Source organism: Saccostrea cucullata, unplaced genomic scaffold (genome assembly GCF_032062105.1).
Source record: "Saccostrea cucullata isolate Sc308-1 unplaced genomic scaffold, CSIRO_AGI_Scuc_v1 ctg159, whole genome shotgun sequence".
NCBI classification, from domain to species: domain Eukaryota; kingdom Metazoa; phylum Mollusca; class Bivalvia; order Ostreida; family Ostreidae; genus Saccostrea; species Saccostrea cuccullata.
Window position 1 is genome coordinate 327,335 of NW_026936852.1, and position 22,993 is coordinate 350,327.

The 22,993-nt window shown below is 35.5% G+C and overlaps 1 protein-coding gene across 1 annotated transcript; it reads left to right on the top strand.

Moving 5' to 3' along the window:
- The first annotated feature begins 51 nt into the window (after positions 1-51).
- On the top strand, positions 52-18,857 carry LOC134246741 (protein mono-ADP-ribosyltransferase PARP14-like). Its single transcript, XM_062729099.1, has 21 exons — positions 52-114; positions 4,378-4,536; positions 4,888-5,106; positions 5,579-5,872; positions 6,244-6,345; positions 6,578-6,705; positions 6,817-6,916; positions 7,692-7,865; positions 8,132-8,443; positions 8,642-8,761; positions 9,316-9,444; positions 9,937-10,164; positions 12,389-13,977; positions 14,290-14,434; positions 14,565-14,790; positions 15,037-15,287; positions 15,458-15,666; positions 15,906-16,302; positions 16,763-16,926; positions 17,586-17,766; positions 17,979-18,857. Coding segments are annotated over exons 1-21 (5,421 nt in total). The 5' UTR covers positions 52-113; the 3' UTR covers positions 18,272-18,857.
- The last annotated feature ends 4,136 nt before the right edge of the window (positions 18,858-22,993 follow it).

The following is a 22,993-nucleotide window of genomic DNA, read 5'->3' on the forward strand; positions in this document are numbered from 1 at the left end:
TCGCAAATTTTCTACTTTCGATTTCAACTTTTTGTGTCCTCCGGTATAAAGATGTAGATACATCAGGGCAACAGTACTGTAGGGGAGTTCACATAATTTGCAATAGTGACAAAAGTAAGTATTTTATGGATATGACAAATCTGAGTTTTCTCAACTTGTTTTCATATTATCAAATTGGCCATAGATCTAAACATGTCTCTGATCTAAAGCAGAGGCCCTGAGAGGGACCATGCACTATGCAAAGTGCATTACTGCATATCAGCCTATGGGACCATAGTCTTAGATAAAGGTTAGACGAGCTCACTTTCCCAATATATATACTGGTGTCTCATTATATCGCGGTACTTCATTCTTTTGCATAAAAAGTGTAATTTCTAAATTTTACTTCAATTTATTTCAAATGGTACTTATAATTCTAACTTTGGCCTAACTTTTTAGTGTCAAATTATTTTCCAAGCTTGCATCGTTTAATTTGTGGTCTATTTTTAAAACAGGAAGTCTTATTTACCTCCTAAATAGGAGAGTCTCATTGTATCGCGGTATGGGAATTAAAACATGGAAACTTGTAAGTGGCAGGGTGTTGCTAAAACGCGGAACGGAAAACGGAACGGAAAGCAGAACGGAACGGAAAACGGAATATATTATTTTGGATTAAATCACTTAAAATACACAAAATTTATCATAAATGATATATTTTGTACATATTCGATCCCCCACTATTAAATACAAGTTGATTTTATCATGCTCCGTTTCGTTTTTACTAGAATAGCTAACATATAGCAGTCACCTAGAATCGAATTTGAAAAGGGGGATAAACGAACTTGAAAAGTATTTGACAAGCAAAAACACAATAAGAAACAATTGTTTGATTCGGGAGGGGGGGATAAAACACAAAAAGAAAACAATTGTTTGATTCGGGAGGGGGGATAGGTTCCAATTCCAACATCTTTCAGTACTATTTTTCTTACACTAACATACATTAATTACATTCACAAAAAGTGTGAGGATGTCAACTTAAACGAACATTTCCGTAGTAAAAAGGTTATGACTGGGGGATCAAATATTTGATATCTAAATGAACCATGAAAGAGAAATAAAATGTAAAAAAAAATTATTAAGATAATACGTTTAGGGCAAACCTTTACGGCAAGCTCGAAGAAACATGTTTTATACACACACTGGTTGTTAAAATTTTATTCAAAATAGAGACATTTTCTATATATTTAAATTCTGGAAAGACAAAGTGGAAAACTTTCATGTCATTCAATGAAGTTAAATTTTGTTTACGGTACATATGTGTGTATCTTTGGGGGGGGGGGTGTATATGAATGACCCCGTAAAAATGAGATTGTTTTCCCACTCATCGGTAATAGGTATGCCCCCCTTTTTGTGTCAAAAATATACATAAGGTTTAATAAATCAATTTTTAATGTGACTGTGGGCCCCTACATAGACCCGAAACTGCCACTCCCCCTTTCATGATTCGAGAATTCGACACTGCGCGTGCATAATCTGAATATCATAAATAGTTATTTTTGTCTTTACAGATATTGACATTGGGGGGGGGGGGTCAGTAAAAATTTTCCAACATACAACAAATTTGACAAACCAAAAAAAGGGGGAAATGTCCTTTGCCCAAACATGAAAATCCTATTTCGTGTGTGTGTGGGTGGGGGGATCGAATTTCTTTCAGTACCATTTTTTCCACGGAAGTTGTGTATGACTCATGAATAGTTTACAATAAATTTTTATCAGAAATGATTTTTACAACAAGAATATTGCTCTTTTAACTGATTTATATCGAATCTATGTTATTTGGTTGACAAAAATTTTCCGTTTTCCGTTCCGTTCCGCTTTCCGTTCCGTTTTCCGTTCCGCGTTTTAGCAACACCCGTAAGTGGCATGGACCTCAATTTTTATTTGTTGAATTTACGGTGTAATTTTACATGAAAAAATAAACAATTGTACAAACGAAAGACTTTTAAAAGGTGAACTTTATTATAATTTTACTAGGTTATACATGCATTTAATGGTCTAAATTTAATAAAAACGGGACTGGAAATCTTCAAAATTACGTTTTATTTGAATATTTTTATTTTCAAAAGGATGTTCCATGCTTCTTAATCATCAAAAAGGTAAACATTCAGACAACATACAAATTGTCCATGAATTAAAAAAATATAGGCTAGGTAACCATATTTTTGCGATATACCGCAATACAGTGAAACCTGCGATATAATGAGAATCGAGTATATTAGTATTCCTTTAGTAAAGTCGAGACTGAGATCGTGAGCTAAATTAAGTTTCATCGCCCTGGAGACAGTTTTAAAATTTCACGAAATCAAGATTTTACTCTTTGATTAATTAGGCCTAGGCTGCGTTGGGCGGCGGCCTTGGGCAACATTTTCACATTTGGATCCAACAAATCATATATTCCCTTATACCCATGCAGTCAATAACTGGATATTATGAATGGATGAATGTATTTTCCTCCAAATGGTAGGCACAGATTATCTAACCTAGCTGCATAATTTATTCAGAAATCATATGTAATACTAGGGATGTGCGATTTTACCGGTATATCGCGATTTTTAGCTCTACTGGTCAGAGACCAGAAGAGCTTATGCGATAGTAATGCGTCCGGGGTCCGTCCGTCTGTCTATCTGTCTGTCTGTCCGTCTGTCTGTAAACAATTTTTCAAAATGCTACTCCTCCTACAGTTTTGGTCTGTTTTCAATATAACTTGGCACACAAGTAGACTACACTAAGATACATAAATTAGAGCATCGGTTTTTGATTTCGATGAACGGTGTTGCCATGGTTACTAAAAATAGAATTTTCTGTGAAATTCCTTTAAATTGCTACTCCTCCTACAGTTTTGGTTTGATTTCAATATAACTTGGCACACAAGTAGACTACACTAAGATACATAAAATAGTGCATAGGTTTTTGATTTGAATGAATGATGTTGTCGTGGTTACTAAAAATAGAATTTTCTGTGAAATTCCTTTAGAACGCTACTCCTCCTACAGTTTTGATCTGATTTCAATATTACTTGGCACACAAGTAGACTACACTAAGATACATAAAAAAGAGCATCAGTTTTTGATTTCGATGAATGATGTTGCCATGGTTACTAAAAATAGAATTTTCTGTGAAATTCCCTTAAAATGCTACTCCTCCTACAGTTTTGATCTTATTCTAGTACAACTTGGCACACAAGTACACTACATTAAGATACATAAAATAGTGCATTGGTTTTGATTTCGATGAACCGTGTTGCCATGGTTACTAAAAATAGAATTTTCTGTGAAATTCCCTTAAAATGCTACTCCTCCTACAGTTTTGATCTGATTTCAATATAACTTAGCACACAAGTAGACTACACTAAAATACATAGAATAGTGCATCGGTTTTGATTTCGATGAACCGTGTTGCCATGGTTACTAAAAATAGAATTTTCTGTGAAATTCCTTTAAAATGCTACTCCTCCTACAGTTTTGATCGGATTTCAATATAACTTAGCACACAAGTAGACTACACTAAAATACATAGAATAGTGCATCGGTTTTGATTTCGATGAACGGTGTTGCCATGAATACTAAAAATAGAATTTTCTGTGAAATTCCTTTAAAATGCTACTCCTCCTACAGTTTTGATCTGAATTCAATATAACTTAGAACACAAGTAGACTACACTAAAATACATAAAATAGTGCATCAGTTTTTGATTTCAATGAACGGTGTTGCCATTGTTACTAAAAATAGAAATGTCTGAAATTCCTTAAAATGCTACTCCTACAGTTTTTTTGGTCTGATGGCAATGGCTTCTTTTCTCATCCTTTGTTCTAAGTACAAACCAGTAGAGCTATAGTCTCGACAGAGACTTCTGGTTTATTGTGTGATACGTATAGTGATACAGAGACCTAAATTACAGGAATTTTAGGTAACATATTATAAAGTCCAGAAATTATTCATTTATTTGTTCAATCTTTCAACTTACAATTACAGAAAATCTAATTAAAAAATGTTGTGGAAGGTGAAAAAATGGCATCTTAGCATCCAAACATGATTAATTTTATGTACATAAATTTTTTTTTAAAGTGAAATTTTCTTTTTCTAGCATATTTTTAAGAAAAATAATGACATAACCGGTATTCATTTAAAATCATTGTAAAATTTGCTTGTAAAATATCATGATATTATCGTCATATTTTGGGGAAAAATCGAGTATATCATGATACAAAATTTTTTGGCAATACCCATCCCTATGTACATGATGTAATACACTGCAGTCATCAAAAAATTGAAAATTTTCATTGCTGCTAATAATTTACTGCATTTTCTGAAAATGAACTCAAATGTAAATTGTTGATAGTGGCAGGTCAGATTGTTGACATTGGACATCCCCCCTCCCTAGGGTGGCAGTCCATTTGTATGCCGATTCCCCTAGACTACGAGCTCAACAACTTCCTACAAAAACTGGCAGATGAAGTCACAGAGGAGGATCTCCGCAAGCTTAAAGCTCTACTTCATGGTTTGTCTTAAGATTTTTGATAAGAATGCCCACTTAGTTGTCAATATGAATACAAGAGCAGGTGATTAAAGAAAGCAACTTGTGATACCATATGCATTTTTGTAAGTTAATGATAGTGAATTGAAATTCTGAAATGTTCTTGATCTTGCATTTATTTATGCATTGTGCCATATGGACAAATTTAGTTTGATATCTAGTTCTAGCTGCAAATGTTTGAATATTTCACTAGGATTTGGAACATTGAAACACTTTTCTGACTGTGTTATCACCCCTCTCATTGCAGCCACAACTGTACACTTATTTAGTAAATGTTGATTTCTTTGCCGATTCTCTTGAACAATCTGTCTGTAGGTGATGGGGGACTACACAGGCGGACCTCGGCCAGCATTGAATCCGCTGTGGATTACTTTACAGTATTAAAGGAGAGACTGTATCTAAACAGGGAGAACTTAATCTTCTTACAAGCTTGTCTGTGGAATATAGGTCGCCGTGACCTACATCGGAAATGTGTGGAATTTGCCAAGTCTTCAGAAAAAATTCTTCATTTCTATTGTCCAAAGGAAACACCAGGTTAGTTTTTGAAATTACTCAATGGAAGGAGTACCGGGTATTTACTGGAGATATTATTAGGATACTGAAGATGTATGTTTTTTTTCAATACCATCTTTGAATTATTTTTCCCCTTTATTTGCATGTTTTAAGCTCACCTGAGGAGAAGCAGAAGAGATGTGGGTTGTTTGTTCTTTTTAAATACCAGGAATAATATAAAAAATCCAAGAAAATACATGATATTTAAAGTGGTTAACTTGGGTATTTTCAGTTAATTAAGGCAAATTTTAAGGTACCAACAAAATGGACTAATTATTTCCAGATACAACTTACCAAAGATACATTTTTCTTCCGAAACATACAAAGACTGTAAAAGAAAATTTTGCAGTACTAATTATCAATCCTTCTATAGATTTTTAGATGTAGCACTAGTTAAGCTTGATAGGATCATCTATGTACTGAGAGTAAATGTACTTGTTATAAATTCTGACAGAAAATGGATATCAGTTCATCAAGTTCCATGTGGCTGGGGGTCTGGACACGTTTCAGCGACCACAGCTGGAGCATGTTCGTCGGACCGTGGCACAGTTGATTGGGTGTTTAGCTGAGCATGTATTTGTGGCGGGGATCGAACCCTCTAACAGCTTGGTGGTGACCCTTATGGTGCCGACTTCCTATGTCGATCTGCTGCCCTGCGCTGATAAACACGAGCTGGTCTTACTAAGAGCTGTAGACGTGGACAAAATCATCATCAAAGACACCGTGGAGATTGAGATCCCTTGCTATGGTACTGTAGATTCCTTATTTTTTGTGAGTACTTAAATGTACATGTATTATCGCGAATGGACTCTTCAACGTCAAATAACGAGAATAATAATTCACGACTGGATGTTTTTCAAGAGATTTTACAAAAGATTTCAGCACCATAAAAATAAAGGCGAGTGATTTTATTTCGCGTGTGGTGCTTCTCGCGAAATTACGCGATAATTAATTCCACAGGCATATTAAGGAATCTACAGTAATTTATCTACATTGTTGTCTGAATGTTTCTCTCTCTCTCTCTCACTTTCTCTCTCATTGTAAATATTACCCTTCATAGTGGAAAAATGTAGATTTCATATTTTACTGAGATTTGATGCCATTTATATGATCCTACAGGAGGTTACCATGCAAGTGAAATTCGTAACATACTCAGGAGAATGAAAGACCTGGAGAGACAGCTGGATATATCAAATCAGAAATTACTGGAGGCTGAGAAAGGTAAGCTTACATAGAGTCATTACTGGAGGCAGAGAGAGGTAAGCTTACATGAAAATACTTTTATTTTACTTGTACTTTAATTCAAAACTTTCCCCTTCTGTTGATTTAATGACGGATTTAGTATGTGTCTACCATTTAAAATACTGATACAACATATATGATATATTGTAGGTGCAAATATTGAATAATATTTTGAAAAGTTAAATTTAAAGAATATATATATTTCTGGCAGAGAATAGAAAGCTATTCCAAAGTTCCTTGACAAGGATATCTCCAAACTCTCCCATGGTTCCTGGGACACAAGATTTTTCTTTGACCACTTCTACTCCACTGAAGAGAACAGGAACCCAGATAGTCCAGGTAGAGGTTAATTTTTGTGCTTAACTGTACACGTATATTATGCAGTCAGTTTTTTCTTGCTGAACTTAAAATCTCAATGAAAAGATTGATTCCATATTTTTCTTTTTTTAGGCAGCATTTGATTTAGGATCTGACACAGAAGAGCCAATTAAAGAGGAGACAACTGCATTGTATCATTCTCAAATGAGCATTGAGAGAGGAAGTGATGTGGGTGAGCCATCTTATTTGTGATCAGTGAAAACTGTGTAATCTAGCTGACAACTGTGCAGGCTTGTTTCACAGTGTATTACAACTCTTATTTTGAATCCCATGTTACTGTTTTCTACGTTCTTTATCTGGACAGTCTGACACCCTGTTTAATTTAAATTTGTCTCCAGAGTGAATGTCAGATTAGGCAGGTTCCAATGTAGTTTAAAAGTTGAAAATGTGAAACTCTTTAGAAAATATAGACAAACCTCAATACATCAAACTCCATGTGACTGAGAAAAAACTCTGTGATATCTGGGAATTTCATATCAAGGGTAACTATTGAAGGACTACAGTATATGTGCTGGTGACTTACAAATCACTGAAATATCAATGGCCTGTGAGATGTTGTTTGAGATACTGATGTTAAACTGTTAATCATCAGAGACATGACATATCAGAAAGAACCACTGACCAGAGATGAAGAGACTAAGCATAGTTTCATCATTTTTCATTGAATACCAATGTTCACTGTAGTTGTAGTTGAGTAACAGCACAAAAAATTCAGTGGTAAATGTGGACTCAACTAGAAATGTTATTTATGGTAATAGAATAGGACAAGGTACCTGTCCACAAATCTACATATTAATATAAACTTGTGAATTTACTTCACTATATCCATAAATTCACTGTATCCATGTTTATTCTAAACCAAGTTTTAATGTTTGTGCAGAATTCCTATTCTTAAGTTACTGGATCTCTGTAAAATTCTGTTCAATGAAGTCTTGTTTCTCCTTTAGAACCAGAGGGCTACACACGCTCAATAAAGGTGAGCAATCTGCCCCTCGACGCAGTGGATGCAGAACTGAGGGAATACTTTGAGAGGAGGAGGGAACATGGAGGGGGACCAGTAAAGGACGTGACCTTGACCAGCCGGTCAGGGGAGGCAATCGTCAGCTTCCAGGACCCGGGAAGTAAGTTAACATACAGAGGATAATAGACAGCATGTTCAACATAAAGTTAGTTTTTGTAATGCAATAAAATACAAAGTAATACTCTTACCACTTTAAATCAGGTCAGTCTCCTTAAAAGTTGATTATTTTGTCTTTGTTGTCAGGATATACTTATTGCAAAACTTAAGCATCATAAAACCATGTTGGGGTCTTCAAATACACTCTTCATGAAACAATTGTAAACGAATGCCATAAAGTTGTACTGTCACTTTTCTGCTTACTTCCAGCCGTAACAAGACTATTGCAAAGTGAACCACTGCTTTTCAAAACAAACTACATCAAAGTAGAGCCCTATGTCCCAATGGATGACAGCAGACTTAGTCTGAGTGGACTCGCTGATCCTGAACTGACTAGTGAAGCGGAACAGAACCTAACAGTGACCCTAGAGGTCAGTGGGTTCAAACCAGAAACAAGGGAGGAAACTCTGGAGGATTACTTTGTGAATGAGAAGAGTGGTGGGAGTTCCGATTGTGTCAGTCTGCCTGTCAGTATGGCGGCAGACAAAAGTGTGGCATATGTCAAGTTAAAAGACAGGAATGGTCAGTTAAACATTAGGATTTTATTTTATGAGTCTTGTTTTGTTGAAAGCACTGATGCTTAATTGTTGATATGCATTTCATTGCAGAAGTGCAAATGAGCAAAATATAAAAGAGTAACTTTTAATGAAATGGTGAGAATAAAAAGCTCAGCTAGTACTAGAACAACCCTAGATTAATGTGATTCTGCTATTTTCACAGTGGCCAAGAATATTCTGAAGAAGAGGGACCACGTTTTGGATGGGGTCAAGTTGGAGGTCAAGCAGTTTGACCAGAAGAATGTAGAACCCAAATTTTACAAAAATAAAGTCTTTGTTACAGGTCTGAATTTTTTTTTATGATATATGTTTGTATGAAAATTTTAAAAAAATTTAATCAACCCTTCAATTAAAAAATTAATGTAGTAGTGTACTTAAATCCAAGTAAAAGGCAAGTTACTGTTATATATATTAACTTTTAAAATTATATCAGATCTGCAAATGTAAGAATTTTTTTGTGCACAATTCCTTCTTCCTTTAGCTATTCTAAAAAAAAAATTGAATAAAAAACTTTCATTTTGCAAATTTACTCAGACACTGTTGTAAATTAATTTTTTCTGTAAATATTGTTTGTGAGATTTTAAAAATGTTGACTTACTGTAGAAGTCCTTTTTTCCGTGTGGTATTAATTTACGCTATGTACACTGTCACAAATTTTCTGCGAAAATTTGTCCAAGCCTACTTAATATAAACTCAAGGCATATAGTGACAGTCTGAGAAATTCGTGTAAATTTCAACCTGCGGATTAAATGGAAATTGAGATTGTGCGGAATTATGACCCCGTGGAAAAAAGTATGTCTACAGAATTTGTATAATTATTTACATATTTAATCTTAGGAATTGATCCCAAGACAACACAAGATGGTCTGGAGAACTACCTGTCTAACCGTGCCAGTACCAAAGTGGGTGATATTGTGAGGGGGGAAGATGACTCCAGGGCTGTAGTTACATTCACTTCAGATATAGGTGTGTATACTAAAGAGCTCTGCTGTGCTATAAATAAATTGAATTGGTTATTTATGTATCAAAGAGGTACTCTGTTTAAAAATTTAATTGAATGTTAAAACACTTTTCATTTAAAATTTACCTTTACTTGAAAAACCAACTAAAGTTGAGGATTTTTCTCTTTGTAAAGTGTCTATTTCTGGCTGTCAAGTCCAAAATATATACTTTGACAGTCAAGTACAGAAGTGCAAAACCCTTGCTTTATTAATTATACCTCTGCTCTAAAGGAGAGGGGAATATTCTGTTTTACCCTGTGTTACCCTTGTGTGTCTCTCTGTCTGTTTATCTTTCTGGCACGTGTCTGTCCATAACAAATTTTTGTGACAGTTTTCTCAGCAACTACTAATCACAGATGCTAAAAATTTCACACACTTTGTTTAGGTAGGCCTAAAAACTTGGTTTCATTATTTCTGTTTGGAACTTTTTTGTTTTTTATCAAAATGATATTCACAGATATCAAGAAACTCCAAGAGATGTGCAGAACTAAAACTCTGGATGGAAAACATCTGACAGTGGAGAATGTCAAGGTCAATGGTAGTGTCCTAGTTAGAAACGTCCTTGACACAACGACAGAAGATTGTCTAGGCATGCACTTCCAGTATCGTGTAAATGGAGGCAAAATTAGCAAAATCCAAAAACAGGGGGAGGACTCTTTTCTTGTGTGGTTCTCTAATCCTACAGGTAATACACCTGTGGTGCTCAAAATATTCTTGTTTAGATCACTTTCTTAAGGTCAAGATCTAGTAAATGAAAGGTGCCTACAGATTTATCAAACTTGAGAAATAAATTCCTTCATTGATGCTTTACAACTTTAGCTTGGTCAAATAAGGTGTTTCGGGGCATAATTTGTAGATAAACAAGATGAAAAACTGGTTTTTAAAATGTAATTTTTAATGAAAAATTAAGAAAACCAGTCATGAAAATGGGAGTTTTTTCGTATTCAGCAAAGAAAATGTATCCAGATTGCCTACAGTCTTTCAGAAAACGGTAATTAGTATGTTCATGGCCTCTTCTGTAAATCAATATCAAATTTAATATAGATATCCAGTTTACTTTTTAGCTCACCTGAGCCGAAGGCTCAAGTGAGCTTTTCTGATCACATTTTGTCCGGCGTCCATCGTTTTCCGTTACCCTTGTGTGTCCGTCTATCTGTCTGTCTGTCTGTAAACTTTTCACATTTTCGACTTCTTCTCAAGAACCACTGGGCCAATTTCAACCAAACTTGCCACAAAGCATCCTTGGGTGAAGGGGATTCAAGTTTGTACAAATGAAGGGCCACACCCTCATTCAAGGGGAGATAATTGGGAATTAATGAAAATTTGGTGGCATGTTTTAAAAATCTTCTTCTCAAGAACCACTGTGCCAGGAAAGATGAAACTTATGGGGTAAAATCCTCAGGTAGTGTAGATTCAAGTTTGTTCAAATAATGACCCCCGGGGGTAGGGCGGGCCAAAATGGCCGACCAAAGTTTTACATAGAAATATATTGGAAAATTCTTTAAAAATCTTCTTATCAAGAATGACAAAGCCAGGAAAGATGAAACTTGTGGAGTAACATCCTCAGGTAGTGTAGATTGAAGTTTGTTGAAATCATGACCCCCAGGGGTAGGACGGGGTCAAAATGGCCGACCAAAGTTTTACATAGAAATATATAGGAAAATTCTTTAAAAATCTTCTTCTCAAGAATGACAGAGCCATAATTCATCAAATTTATATGGAAGCATCCTAAGGTAGTGAAGATTCAAGTTTGTTCAAATCATGACCCCCGGGGGTAGGGCGGGGCCAAAATGGCTGACCAAAGTTTTACATAAAAATATATAGGAAAATTCTTTAAAAATCTTCTTCTCAAGAATGACAGAGCCATAATTCATCAAATTTATATGGAAGCATCCTCAGGTAGTGAAGATTCAAGTTTGTTCAAATTCCTTTAAAATGACCCCCGGGGGTAGGGCGGCACACAAAATGGCCTAAGATACCAAAGTTTTACATAGAAATATATAGGAAAATTCTTTAAAAATCTTCTTCTCAAGAACACACAAAGCCATAATTCATCAAATTTATATGGAAGTATCCTCAGGTAGTGAAGATTCAAGTTTGTTCAAATCATGACCCCCGGGGGTGGGGCGGGGCCAAAATGGCCGACCAAAGTTTTACATAGAAATTAATGGGAAAATTCTTTAAAAATCTTCTTCTCAAGAATGACAAATTTAAGCCATTATTCATCATATTTATATGGAAGCATCCTCAGGTAGTGTAGATTCAAATTTGTTCAAATCATGACCCCAGGGGGTAGGGCGGGGCCAAAATGGCCGACCAAAGTTTTACATAGAAATATATTGGAAAATTCTTTGAAGAATAGCAAATCCATGATTGATCATGGGATTACTTTTGGATTTTAACTTTTCAATAATAAACCAATTTCTACTTTTTCTAAGCTACAGTACTCAGGTGAGCGATGTGGCCCATGGGCCTCTTGTCATATGAGTTCAAATTGAATGACATGAAAATACCCTATTTTCTACATAATTCTGCTAAAGCCATAAAGTACGGGAAAAAGAAAGTTGAAATTGATTATGACGTCATAATGGATCTAGCACCAAAAAATTAGTCTCAAGTTATTTACTAGATCTTGACCTTAAGGTAAATTGACCCTCTGATAAGAGAGGCAACTCTTACTAAGAAAAAATGATATTTCTTTTAGAAATTGTAAAATTATGGCTTTTTCTGTAAAATTTTGTGCAACAAAAAAAGTTGAAAGTATGTGCATTTTTATCATATTTTTTCTAATAGACAGTATACAAGCAAAATTTCATATGAGTGAACTAAAGGATAACAGCTGCATTTTTCTTGGTACTAGTCATACATGTACTTATCAGTTTTTTGTCATTTTTTTCTTTTGTTTACAGTTGCTGGCGATGTTTGTAGTCGTTACCATAGTGTTGATGGGCAGGAACTGGAGGTTTCATTGTACTATGAATGCATGGGAGTTTCTCGCAACTCACAACTGCAAATGTCCTTTAATCCTCCCCCAGACTTCATCTTTGATCCCAAGGATGCTGAGAAATTATCCTATCTTGCTTCTTCCCCTCAGGCACAAAATAGATTAAAATCACAGCTAGAACCACTGTATGCTACAGCAGATATTCGAACTGAGGGTAAATATAAATATATTTCCCTACATTGCACTCTTACTGGCAATGTTCAAGAATGCAGACAAAAGGCCAGGAAATGGAATAAAAAAGTCAACAAAAAGATGGAAGAATTTTTCCATGGCATTGTGGTAGAAACTTTAAACCCTTTAAAGGAAGTTTGGACAGAGGTAGAAGAGAAAAAGGGAGAATTTGAAAAAGAGGCTGAGGGATCTGTCATTATTTTCCCGAAATTTGATTCTTTGGAGGTCAAGGTTATAGGATGGAGAGAAAGTGTCCCCTTGGTTATGGAAAAACTCAGAGGTTTTATCAAGAGCGCCAATGAAAAACTGGAGAAAATAAAAAATGAAATAACAGAAGTATTCTCTATGTCAAAACCTTTGAGCGTAAAGGTCTTGAAAGAGGTGGACTTCATTGAGAAATGTCGGACAGAGTTCCCACGTTGTCAGATAAATGTTAATGAAGACAAATTGGAAGTTCAGTTTGTAGGCTTTCCAACGGATGTGTACAGAGCCAAATGTGAAATGTTGGAGCTTCTACACAAAAGAAGTAGGGTTCCAGTCGGGCCGTTCTCTAGACACAGGCTGGAATTTTTAGAATCCCCCAAGATTTGTGGCTATTTAGCCGAGAAAATGAATGAAAGAGGTTTGAAGGGATTTTATGAGGTTAGAAAAGATCGATACATTGAAGTTAATGCTGAAACGGATGAAAAAGCTGTGAACATGGCCCAATTCATTAAAAGCTTCATCATTGAGACACCACGCAAAGTGACGAGTTTTGACAAACCTCTTCTTGGCTCCAAACAGTTTAAATCTGAAGTAGAAAAGATACAGAAGGACTACGATAATTTAGTCAAGGTCATTCCAGATGTGGAAAACCTGGTTATTAGAACCTTAGTTGTGTCAGAAGTGGAGAAAATTGTGCTGGAGTTGATAGATAAATTTCTCAATGAGAATATCATGGTTGGAGAAGCCTTGAGAGTTCCTGCAGCCATGTCAAGGTATATCAACACGTTCTGCTCGGATGAAGTACAAACCATAGAGTCAAAATTCAAAGAGAAATATCACGTGCAGATTAACTGTGTTCCTTCAGCTGTCTGTGTCACAGCAGTTGAGGCTGGGCTATCTGAGGTAGAGAGAGAGGTCATGAACATGATTCAGAAAATCGTGAGAGTAACGGAAACTATGAAGCGCCCCAGCATGGTGAAGTATCTAATGTCAGACAGTGCCAGATGTAAGGCAGATTACATAGAGCATGAATTCGAGTGTGTCATCACAGCGGACCTTGAGGAGAGCTTTAACGTGCCAGTCCAGAAACAAAAATCACAAGAAAATGACATGTATCAGGTACTCACTGAAGAATACTTCATTTATATAATTATATACATTAAGTTTACATAATTATACTGCACTGTATGCAATGAAACTTGTACGTTAGAATATGCAGGGGGAAAATCTGATGAAATTAGAAAAGGATATTGTGACTCAGCTGAGCATCCTGGTCAGTGGACCCCTTTTCACATGTACATTTTTTTTTCTTTTTTTTAAGTACATCTTTATTTTTTCAATTTATGTAATACAATAGAATAAATTATTATTATCTAGAATTTTTATTGCTCTCATAAATAAGTCTGATAAATAATAATTCTCTGACTTCAGATGGCATCTTGTGAGTTGAATTATGGAAGAAGGGTAATAGTCATCAAACATGATCTAACTGACATGGAGGTGGATGTTATAGTGAATGCTGCCGACAACCGCCTGAAGCTAGAGGGAGGGCTGGCCCTGGTCATAGGGCAAAAAGGTCTGTCTAGCAATTCATAGGGCAAAGAGGTTTGTCTAACAATTCATAGGGCAAAGAGGTCTGTCTAATGAGTCATAGGGCATGTACATGTATATATAACTTTGTACTAATTATTTCACTTTTGCTATAGGTGGAGATAAGATGCGTAAATTTTGTCAGGATTTTATTCTGGAGTCGGGACCCCTGAGTTACGGGGAGATTTTCTGTTGTCCCGGGACAGGGTCATTAAAGTGTAAGGCAGTTATCCACGCCGTGGGTCCCGTCTGGCAGGACGGAGGCCACCAGGAGGCGGAGCTTCTCCGCGAGGTTATATTTAGCTGCCTGGAGGAGTGTGACAAACCACACAACCAGTTTCAGTAAGCATCACAGAGGTGACCTATTGCTGTCTGTTTTTGTCTGACATCATCTGTTACTCATCATCCTTCAACTTTATTTTGACATTTTCAAATCCTTATATAAAGCTGCTACACCAATTTCAACAAATTTTGGTTTATGCAGTAAAACTTGGTAACATGGAAGTAACTAGGACTTTTAATTTGAATTCTTTTTTATAAACAAGTTTCTTACTGTTTGCTGTAGCCTTTCATGGTTTTCATTGGTAGTTCAATAGCCATTCCAGCCATCAGTACCGGGGTGTTTAACTATCCTCGAGAGAAGGCCACACAGGTGATTGTGGAAACCATTAGGGACTACTTCCTGGAGAATCAGGACTCGGTCATCCAGGAAGTTCACCTCTGTGACATCAAGACTCTTGTTGTCGAGGCATTCACTGCCGCGCTGAAAAATAACTTCAAGAATGTTGTAGAAGGTGACAGTCAGGGGCGTGCATGGAAGAGACTCAAAAAACCTGCAGGTAGAATGTTAAGTGCATAGTATTTGATTTGTCTGTAAGGTTTTGATATTTAATGATAACTTTCTTTAATGAAAAATTCTATTTTCATCTGACAACAACTGACCCATTTTTAATGTTTTCACAAATTAAACAGTTTTCTTTTAAACAATCTGCTGGTTTCAATCCTTCAGACAAAGCATCTTTCGAGATGGAGTATACACTTGGGAATTCCCTGAACAAACGAGATCCGACAGAGAGCTCGGTGGAGCTGACATTGTACGGACACAATGAGGACCAGCTCAGGTCAGCCTTCCAGAATTTTCTGGACAAAGCTGATCAGGAGGATTATATACGAAAGGACAGCAATGACCCGCTGCTGAAAGACCTGAAAGAAAAGCAGGTAAGGAAACACTAGCTTATAAGAAGTTTGTGTACAATGATCAGGCCTGGGGGCCATAAGACGTAGATGAGCTCACTTTTTATCTCAGTCTCGCTTTTCCTATGGAATTAATTAGTGGAAAAGTGAGATTGAAAGTGAGCATGTAAAAGTTTTGTGGCCCCCACGCCTGATCCAAATTATCAATATTGCTAAGAATATCATCACCTGGAGACATTATTACACGTTTTTCTCTTTTACAGAAAACAAAATTGAATAATAAAGCAAAGGAACTTGGGGTTCATATTGACTTTGGAAAACTTAGGGTGGGTCGCATCAAATTACATGGACTCAAAGCAGACGTGTATGAAATGGAGGAAGTCATTCAGAAGTTGCTACGGAAACACAGCACGCAGCAGAAGGAGGAGCGAGAGCGCGAGTACTTCCTGTCCATGGTGAAGTGGAGGAGGATCTGCAGTGACGGAACAGAAGTAGAATGCCCGCCACAACTCAACATGAAGCTGGAAGAGAACTACAGGGGACAGGAGAGGAGAATTAAGTTTTCAATTGCAGATGAACAGTATACTGCTGATTTTTCCAAGATGACGCTTTGTGATTGCTATGGAACTTGTCAACTTGATCGCATTTCCAAAACAGAAGGTTTTTTTTTTTTTATCATCAATCCATAGACTTTTGAAAAAATAAATTCATCTCTGAAACTTCTTATAGGTGTAAACAATTTTTTAAAAAAAATTATGAAATGTTTTTAGAGTAAGAAAATGAAAATTTTGGGGTATTTGTCCCTGAAATACTTTGGTAGATGAAATAATCATAAAATCTGTTTTTTGAATGCTGTGTTATCATTATTTTGCATGAGGGCCTTATGTTCATGGGTCCCTCTTGCCCATAAATTTACATCCCCGTTTAAGCAATAACTTTGTCAGGGCATTAGTGTGAAACCTTCTTATTATATATGAAGTACAACATGAAGTTTCCATAAATCAGTAAAACTTTTATCTCCCCCCCCTCCATTAAAAATGATTCCATAATTAAAAATAACTTTAAAAATATGTCTGTTTTTTAGTATCATTTAAAAATTGATTAGTTTTGTTAATTGTAGGAAAAACCAGCACAGCTCTACCCTCCAATTGGTCCCAAATGAGTGAGGACGATAATCTGATTACGATACAGCTGGGTAAAAACAAACCAGAATACACCAGGATTGTGAGTAAACTCAAGACTGAGTCACAGGACAAGTTCAGCATCAACTGGTCCAGTGTAGTGGTAAGTACATAGGTAGATAAATATCAGGTTTAAAAGATCAAGGCAACCAAATATACATGTACACTGAACATGTAATACAGTAGCTCTTTCAAGTCTGTCTGTCCAGCAAATATTTAAGTTCACAAAAAAAGACATTTCATTTATGTCTGTATAAATGATCAAATATGTACGCCATTTTATTTTTCAATTTGATTGAAGAGCCACTGTTGGCTTGCTTCGTGGCATTTATACATACTGATAAATATGTGGTTTTCTTTACAAGAAAGAGAGATCATATCCAGTGGATACATGTATATTGGACTAATATATAAGTTGCGTCAAGCGAAAAGGGACCTTCAGGACAAAATTTCCAAAATTGGTTTTTGATGGTTTCTGAAAGAGCTAGTCCTTCTGAATGTTTTGATACCAAATATGTCACATCTTTGTAGACATAATTTTTTTTTGTCACAAAGATCCCTTTTTGCTTGACGCAACTCATATTTAATTATTTGTGTCAATGGTTATTCTGGAAATAATATATATCATAACATATTTACTGCTGTGAATTATACATCAGAGAAAGTAATATTTTTGAACTTAAAGTTTAATGCAGAGACACGACCACAACAAATATTTTGAGTTAATAATATGAGTTATTAATATGAGTTCTGTTAAAACAGGTTGAGAGAGTACAAAACCAAACCCTGTACAGGCAGTATGTAGCCAGAAAAGAATCCATGGAGAATCAGCCCCAGACTAGTTCGGCCCCAGTAGAGAGAGAACTATGGCACACAGTGGATATAGATGGCACATTTATTATCAATGCTGAAGGATTTAACAGGAACATCTGTAACAGAAAATGTAAGACAACTTCTGATGTACTATGCTAAATAGTGGGGTTTTTTATTTTTCAAGCAAGCATTAGCAAGAAAATAAAAATTTGCATGTAACACTTCATCTCACGAAAATGTTTTATGTAATTGCATAGTTTCATTCAAGTTTTGTTTAGCTGAAAACTAGGGCAGATACATGTATTTAAAATAAAAAATTCATTCAATTTTTCCTTTACACAGCTACGAGCCTTGGACAGGGTGTGTATTTTGATGTGTCCTTGGCCCACAGTCTAGAGCAGACAGACGCACAGACCGAAGGAAAACAGAGGGTGGTGTACCTCTGTCAAGTTCTGACAGGGAGCTTCACAAAAGGGTCCCCCAATCTTATCGTCCCTCCAGAGAACAAGAGTGGTGGATCCACACTTACGTGCTATGATTCGGTGGTGGACGACATAGAATCCCCCCGGACGTTTGTGATTTTTAGGGATTCGCAAGCTTATCCTGAATATATGATCAAATTTTCAGTTATTTAATAATACATGTAATGAAAATTGAATAAGAAATTTATACTTGACCTTCAACAGTTTTTTTTTTTTTTCTGTTGCATAAAATTTGATGAACATAAATTAATATGATTATTTACAGCATAAGCATTTTTATTTTATTGTGATGCTAAATGGCATAGTTGTTAAAATATGTGATACTAGAATTTTTTTATAACAGACTTGTTGTTTTATTTAGTTTTAAAATCAAGTTTTATTTACATGTAACTGTGGACTTTAGAAAGCTTTCTGTAATGTCCTTCTGTCTGATTTGGTTAATTTGACCAGTTTACAGCTCATTTTGTCAGATTTATATTGGGTAATCTTTTACTTTTTGTCAAATTACATTGTCTTATGAAGATTCATTTTCATAGGAACTTTTAAATTATGAATTTAGAATTCATTGAAGCTAAATATTAGGCAATATCTGACATAACCAAACATTTTTATGCGCCGGGATCGAAAGATCCGAGGCGTATATTGTTTTTGTCCTGTCTGTCTGTCTGTTTGTCTGTTTATCTGTTTGTCTGTTTGTCTGCAAACTTTAACCTTTGGTATAGCTTTTGAACCCTGAATGGTTGAGACTTCATATTTGGTATGCATACTTCACTAAGTAAGCTCTTTCAAATGACACCAAGATCAATGACCTTGTGACCTTGACTGTGACCTATATGCTAAAAATAGATTTTTTCTGCAAACTTTAACCTTCGCTATAACTTTTGAACTGTAAAAGATAAAGACTTCATATTTTATGCTTACTCCACTAATTAAGCTCTTTCAAATGACACCAAGGTTTATGACCTCGTGACCTTGATTGCATCCTATATGCTAAAAATAGCTTTTTTTAACATTCATCATAACTTTTGAACAATAAAAGATAGAGACTTCATATTTGGTATGCATACTCCACTAATTAAGCTCTTTCAAATGACACCAAGGACAATGACCTCGTGACCTTGACTGTGTCCTATATGCTAAAAATAGTTTTTTGAACAATCATCATAACTTTTGAACAATGAAAGAGAAAGATAGAGACTTCACATTTGTTATGCATACTGCACTAATTAAGCTCTTTCAAATGACACCAAGATCAATGACCTTGTGATCTTGACTGTGACCTATATGCTAAAAATATGTTTTTAACTTTGTTGCCGCCGGGCGCATAGTGTTTCACAAACACATCTTGTTTCTCAAAATTTTCTCCAATATTATGCACTAGTTCCACAGTAACGGGACATTTTATATATAGAATACAATTTATGTACTAATCAAGTAGGTACACTCTGTCAGTTGACAGTAAGAGAAAGTTTATATCATAATATGTTCAGGTCAGTATACATAGATATTTTGAAAAGAAAAGGCAGCCACAATTTATTACAAATACGAGGGTTGATCCAAAAGTAATGTCAATTCTTCGATAAAATTGAGAATAGTCGACGTAAAACAACAAAATTATAAATGATGAAACCCATATTTTTTTCAAATCAGACCTGAAAATTTCAATTCAACATTATTTATACTTTTCAAAATATTGGATTATATATAACGTGCGATTATGGTAGTGGCCGCACATAAATTACGTCATATGATTGATACACACCATCATACAATTAAACACTTTCATTTTGCTTTATTTAAAAAATATTTGAGATTCACGAACACGTTCACAAATTTCCTTTTTTTAAGAATTCTCGGTACCCATCGTACACTCGCTATTTTCAGAATTAAGTCCTCTGTCAAAGTTCTTTGAACGTGTTCCATAAGACAAACTTAAAATTTAACACATCGCTCTAACCGTTACACGTCTGTCTTTTTTGACAATGTCAGACTCCACTGAACGTTTCCGTCCAACCTCCCATCTTTCGGTCTTCCTGACCTCTGCTGACCAATCACCTGCCATGTATAAACAAGTTCCTTATTTACTTTCTTTTCTCTGTGAGTCTGATTAATTAACGCAACTGTCTCTACTGGTAATTTCCTCATTTTGAAGCAAAAATGCATTACAGCTCATTGCAGCATTTTTTTTCCATTTTGACTTTTCCTTTGTTCAATGCATCAGAGTAAAACAACAATATCTATGATCATAAATATCAATGACATCATTTAATTTTCAACTGAAGACTAGAAACTGACGTAAATTTTGTCTAAATTAAAATATTGAGTGATTAGGCGCTTTTTTTAGATGCTTTTAAATGTGTTTGTCTTTCTTCATTGTGAAAAAAATGTGACGTTTAGTTGTGATGCATCGACACCCCCTCTGTTCTATGCTTTAAACATCTATAAAATAAATTCAAGTTAACAATATTAAATGAAAATTTCAATTTTAATTCAATTTATATGCGTGCATCTTTTGGTATACATTGTATTTTATTTGATAATATGATGCCAAATAAAAAAGATATGGACACTGTAACATTACTTTTGGATCAACCCTCGTACATGTTACTTGCCTAGGATTTTTTAGCTCACCTCAACGAAGTTGGGGGGAGCTTATGTGATACCCTCGGCGTCGGCGTCGCGTCGGTGTCGGCGTCGGCGTCCCAGGTTAAGGTTAAGTTTTTTGGAGCAGTTTTCTTTTTAATTACTTCTGTGTCCTATACTGATGAGACATGCATGGAAGATGCTTCAAATGTGTTTTATTGTACCAGTCAAAGTTTCAGATGCTGCAATTTCAGCAAAGGAATTACCAGGTTAATGTTTTTGGAGCAGGTTAACATTTTTGGTGCAGTTTTTGGTGTGGGTTTCATTTCCAAGTAACTATAAATGTTGACCAAACTTGCATGGATGATACATCTAAGGATGCATACTAATGCTGAATCTGACCTACATTTTCCAGTTGAGTTGACAGGTTAATGTTTTTGGTGTGGGTTTCATTTCCAAGTAACTATAAGCCCTACGTTGACCAAACTTGCATGGATGATACATCTAAGGATGCATACTACCGGGCTTGCTTCGGATGCTGAATCTGACCTACATTTTCCGGTTGAGTGAACAGGTTAAAGTTTTTGGTGCAGGTTTCGTTTCCAAGTAACTATAAGCCCTATGTTGACCAAACTTGCATGGATGATACATCTAAGGATGCATACTACCGGGCTTGCTTCGGATGCTGAATCTGACCTACATTTTCCAGTTGAGTGAACAGGTTAATGTTTTTGGTGCAGGTTTCATTTGCAAGTAACTATAAGCCCTATGTTGACCAAACTTGCATGGATGATACATCTAAGGATGCATACTACCGGCTTGCTTCGGATGCTGAATCTGACCTACATTATCCAGTTGAGCGAACAGGTTAATGTTTTTGGTGCAGGTTTCATTTGCAAGTAACTTTAAGCCCTATGTTGACCAAACTTGCATGGATGATACATCTAAGGATGCACACTACCAGGCTTGCTTCGGATGCTGAATCTGACCTACATTTTCCGGTTGAGTGAATAGTTAAAAGTTTTTGGTGCAGGTTTCATTTCCAAGGAACTATGAGTTCTTTAATGACCAATCTTGCATAGATGATACATCTAAGGATGCATATTTCCAGGCTTGCTTCGGATGCTGAATCTGACCTACTTTTTGTGGATGAGTGAAAATGTTAGTTTTGATGCATGTTTCATTTCCAATAAACTATGAGCCTTATAATGAGCAAACTTGCATGGATGATACATCTAAGGATGCACACTAATGGACTTGCTTTGGATGCTGAATTGGACATACATTTTTCAGATAATAGACAAGGTAAAAGTTATGGTTGCAGGTCTATTACCAAAAACTATAAGGCTTATATAACATTGTATAAACCAAACTTGCATAAATGCTGCATCAAGAGATGAAAACCCTCAAATTTGCTTCAGATGCTGGATTTTCATTACATTTTCATGAAGAAGAAGTAGTTTAAATTTTTTATGTAGGTCTATTTCAAAGTATCAGATCAAAATTGCTTTTAAAAATATTTTCATTTTTGGAATGTATACTTCTTGTTGGTTAATTGTGTGACTTTGCCTTACTTAAAGACAACATTCGTTGAGGTGAGCTCTGTAATCTCTGATTACCTATGTTTTAGTAATGGATATGAACCAATCATTAAATTTACACAATCGTTTTATACATTTATTATTCTATAATAAACTTTTCAAAATGTGCAATCTGCATGTAAACATTTATGTGTGCCAAATGATCTCCCATCATTTCAAACCTTTAACAGCTGTGTCATTTTTGTCAGCTAGGGTTCATTTTTTAATGCTGGAAAACTTTTTCCCCATGATTAATTACAAATTAATGAAGAATTTTCCATGTATTCAAGGTTACATCTACAAGAAAATATAATATTTACACTCACCTGACAAAGGTTTTTTGTTTGTTTAACATTCTTTTTGAAAATATTTCACTTAATTTGAGATACCACCACTTGCCATTGATCAGCAAATTGAACCCTCCTACACGTAGCTATTATTTTTTGTGTCATGTATGTACACTGTTCATGTATTATTTGCAACTGTCTCTTTATAAGTAAGATATGTTGTGCAATTTTATTGTATCTTGACTACACATGTAGGGTTTAAAAGGTCATTTTTTGATCTGAAGAACTTCTCAAATCTGGGGAATTAGAGAAAATCAGAATTCTTCCCTATACATTCATTTAATGAAGAAACAGCCCAACAGTAAAGCATTTTGAACATAAATATGTTGAATGCCAGGAATGTGTCTAAAATAATTGGTGGTGCC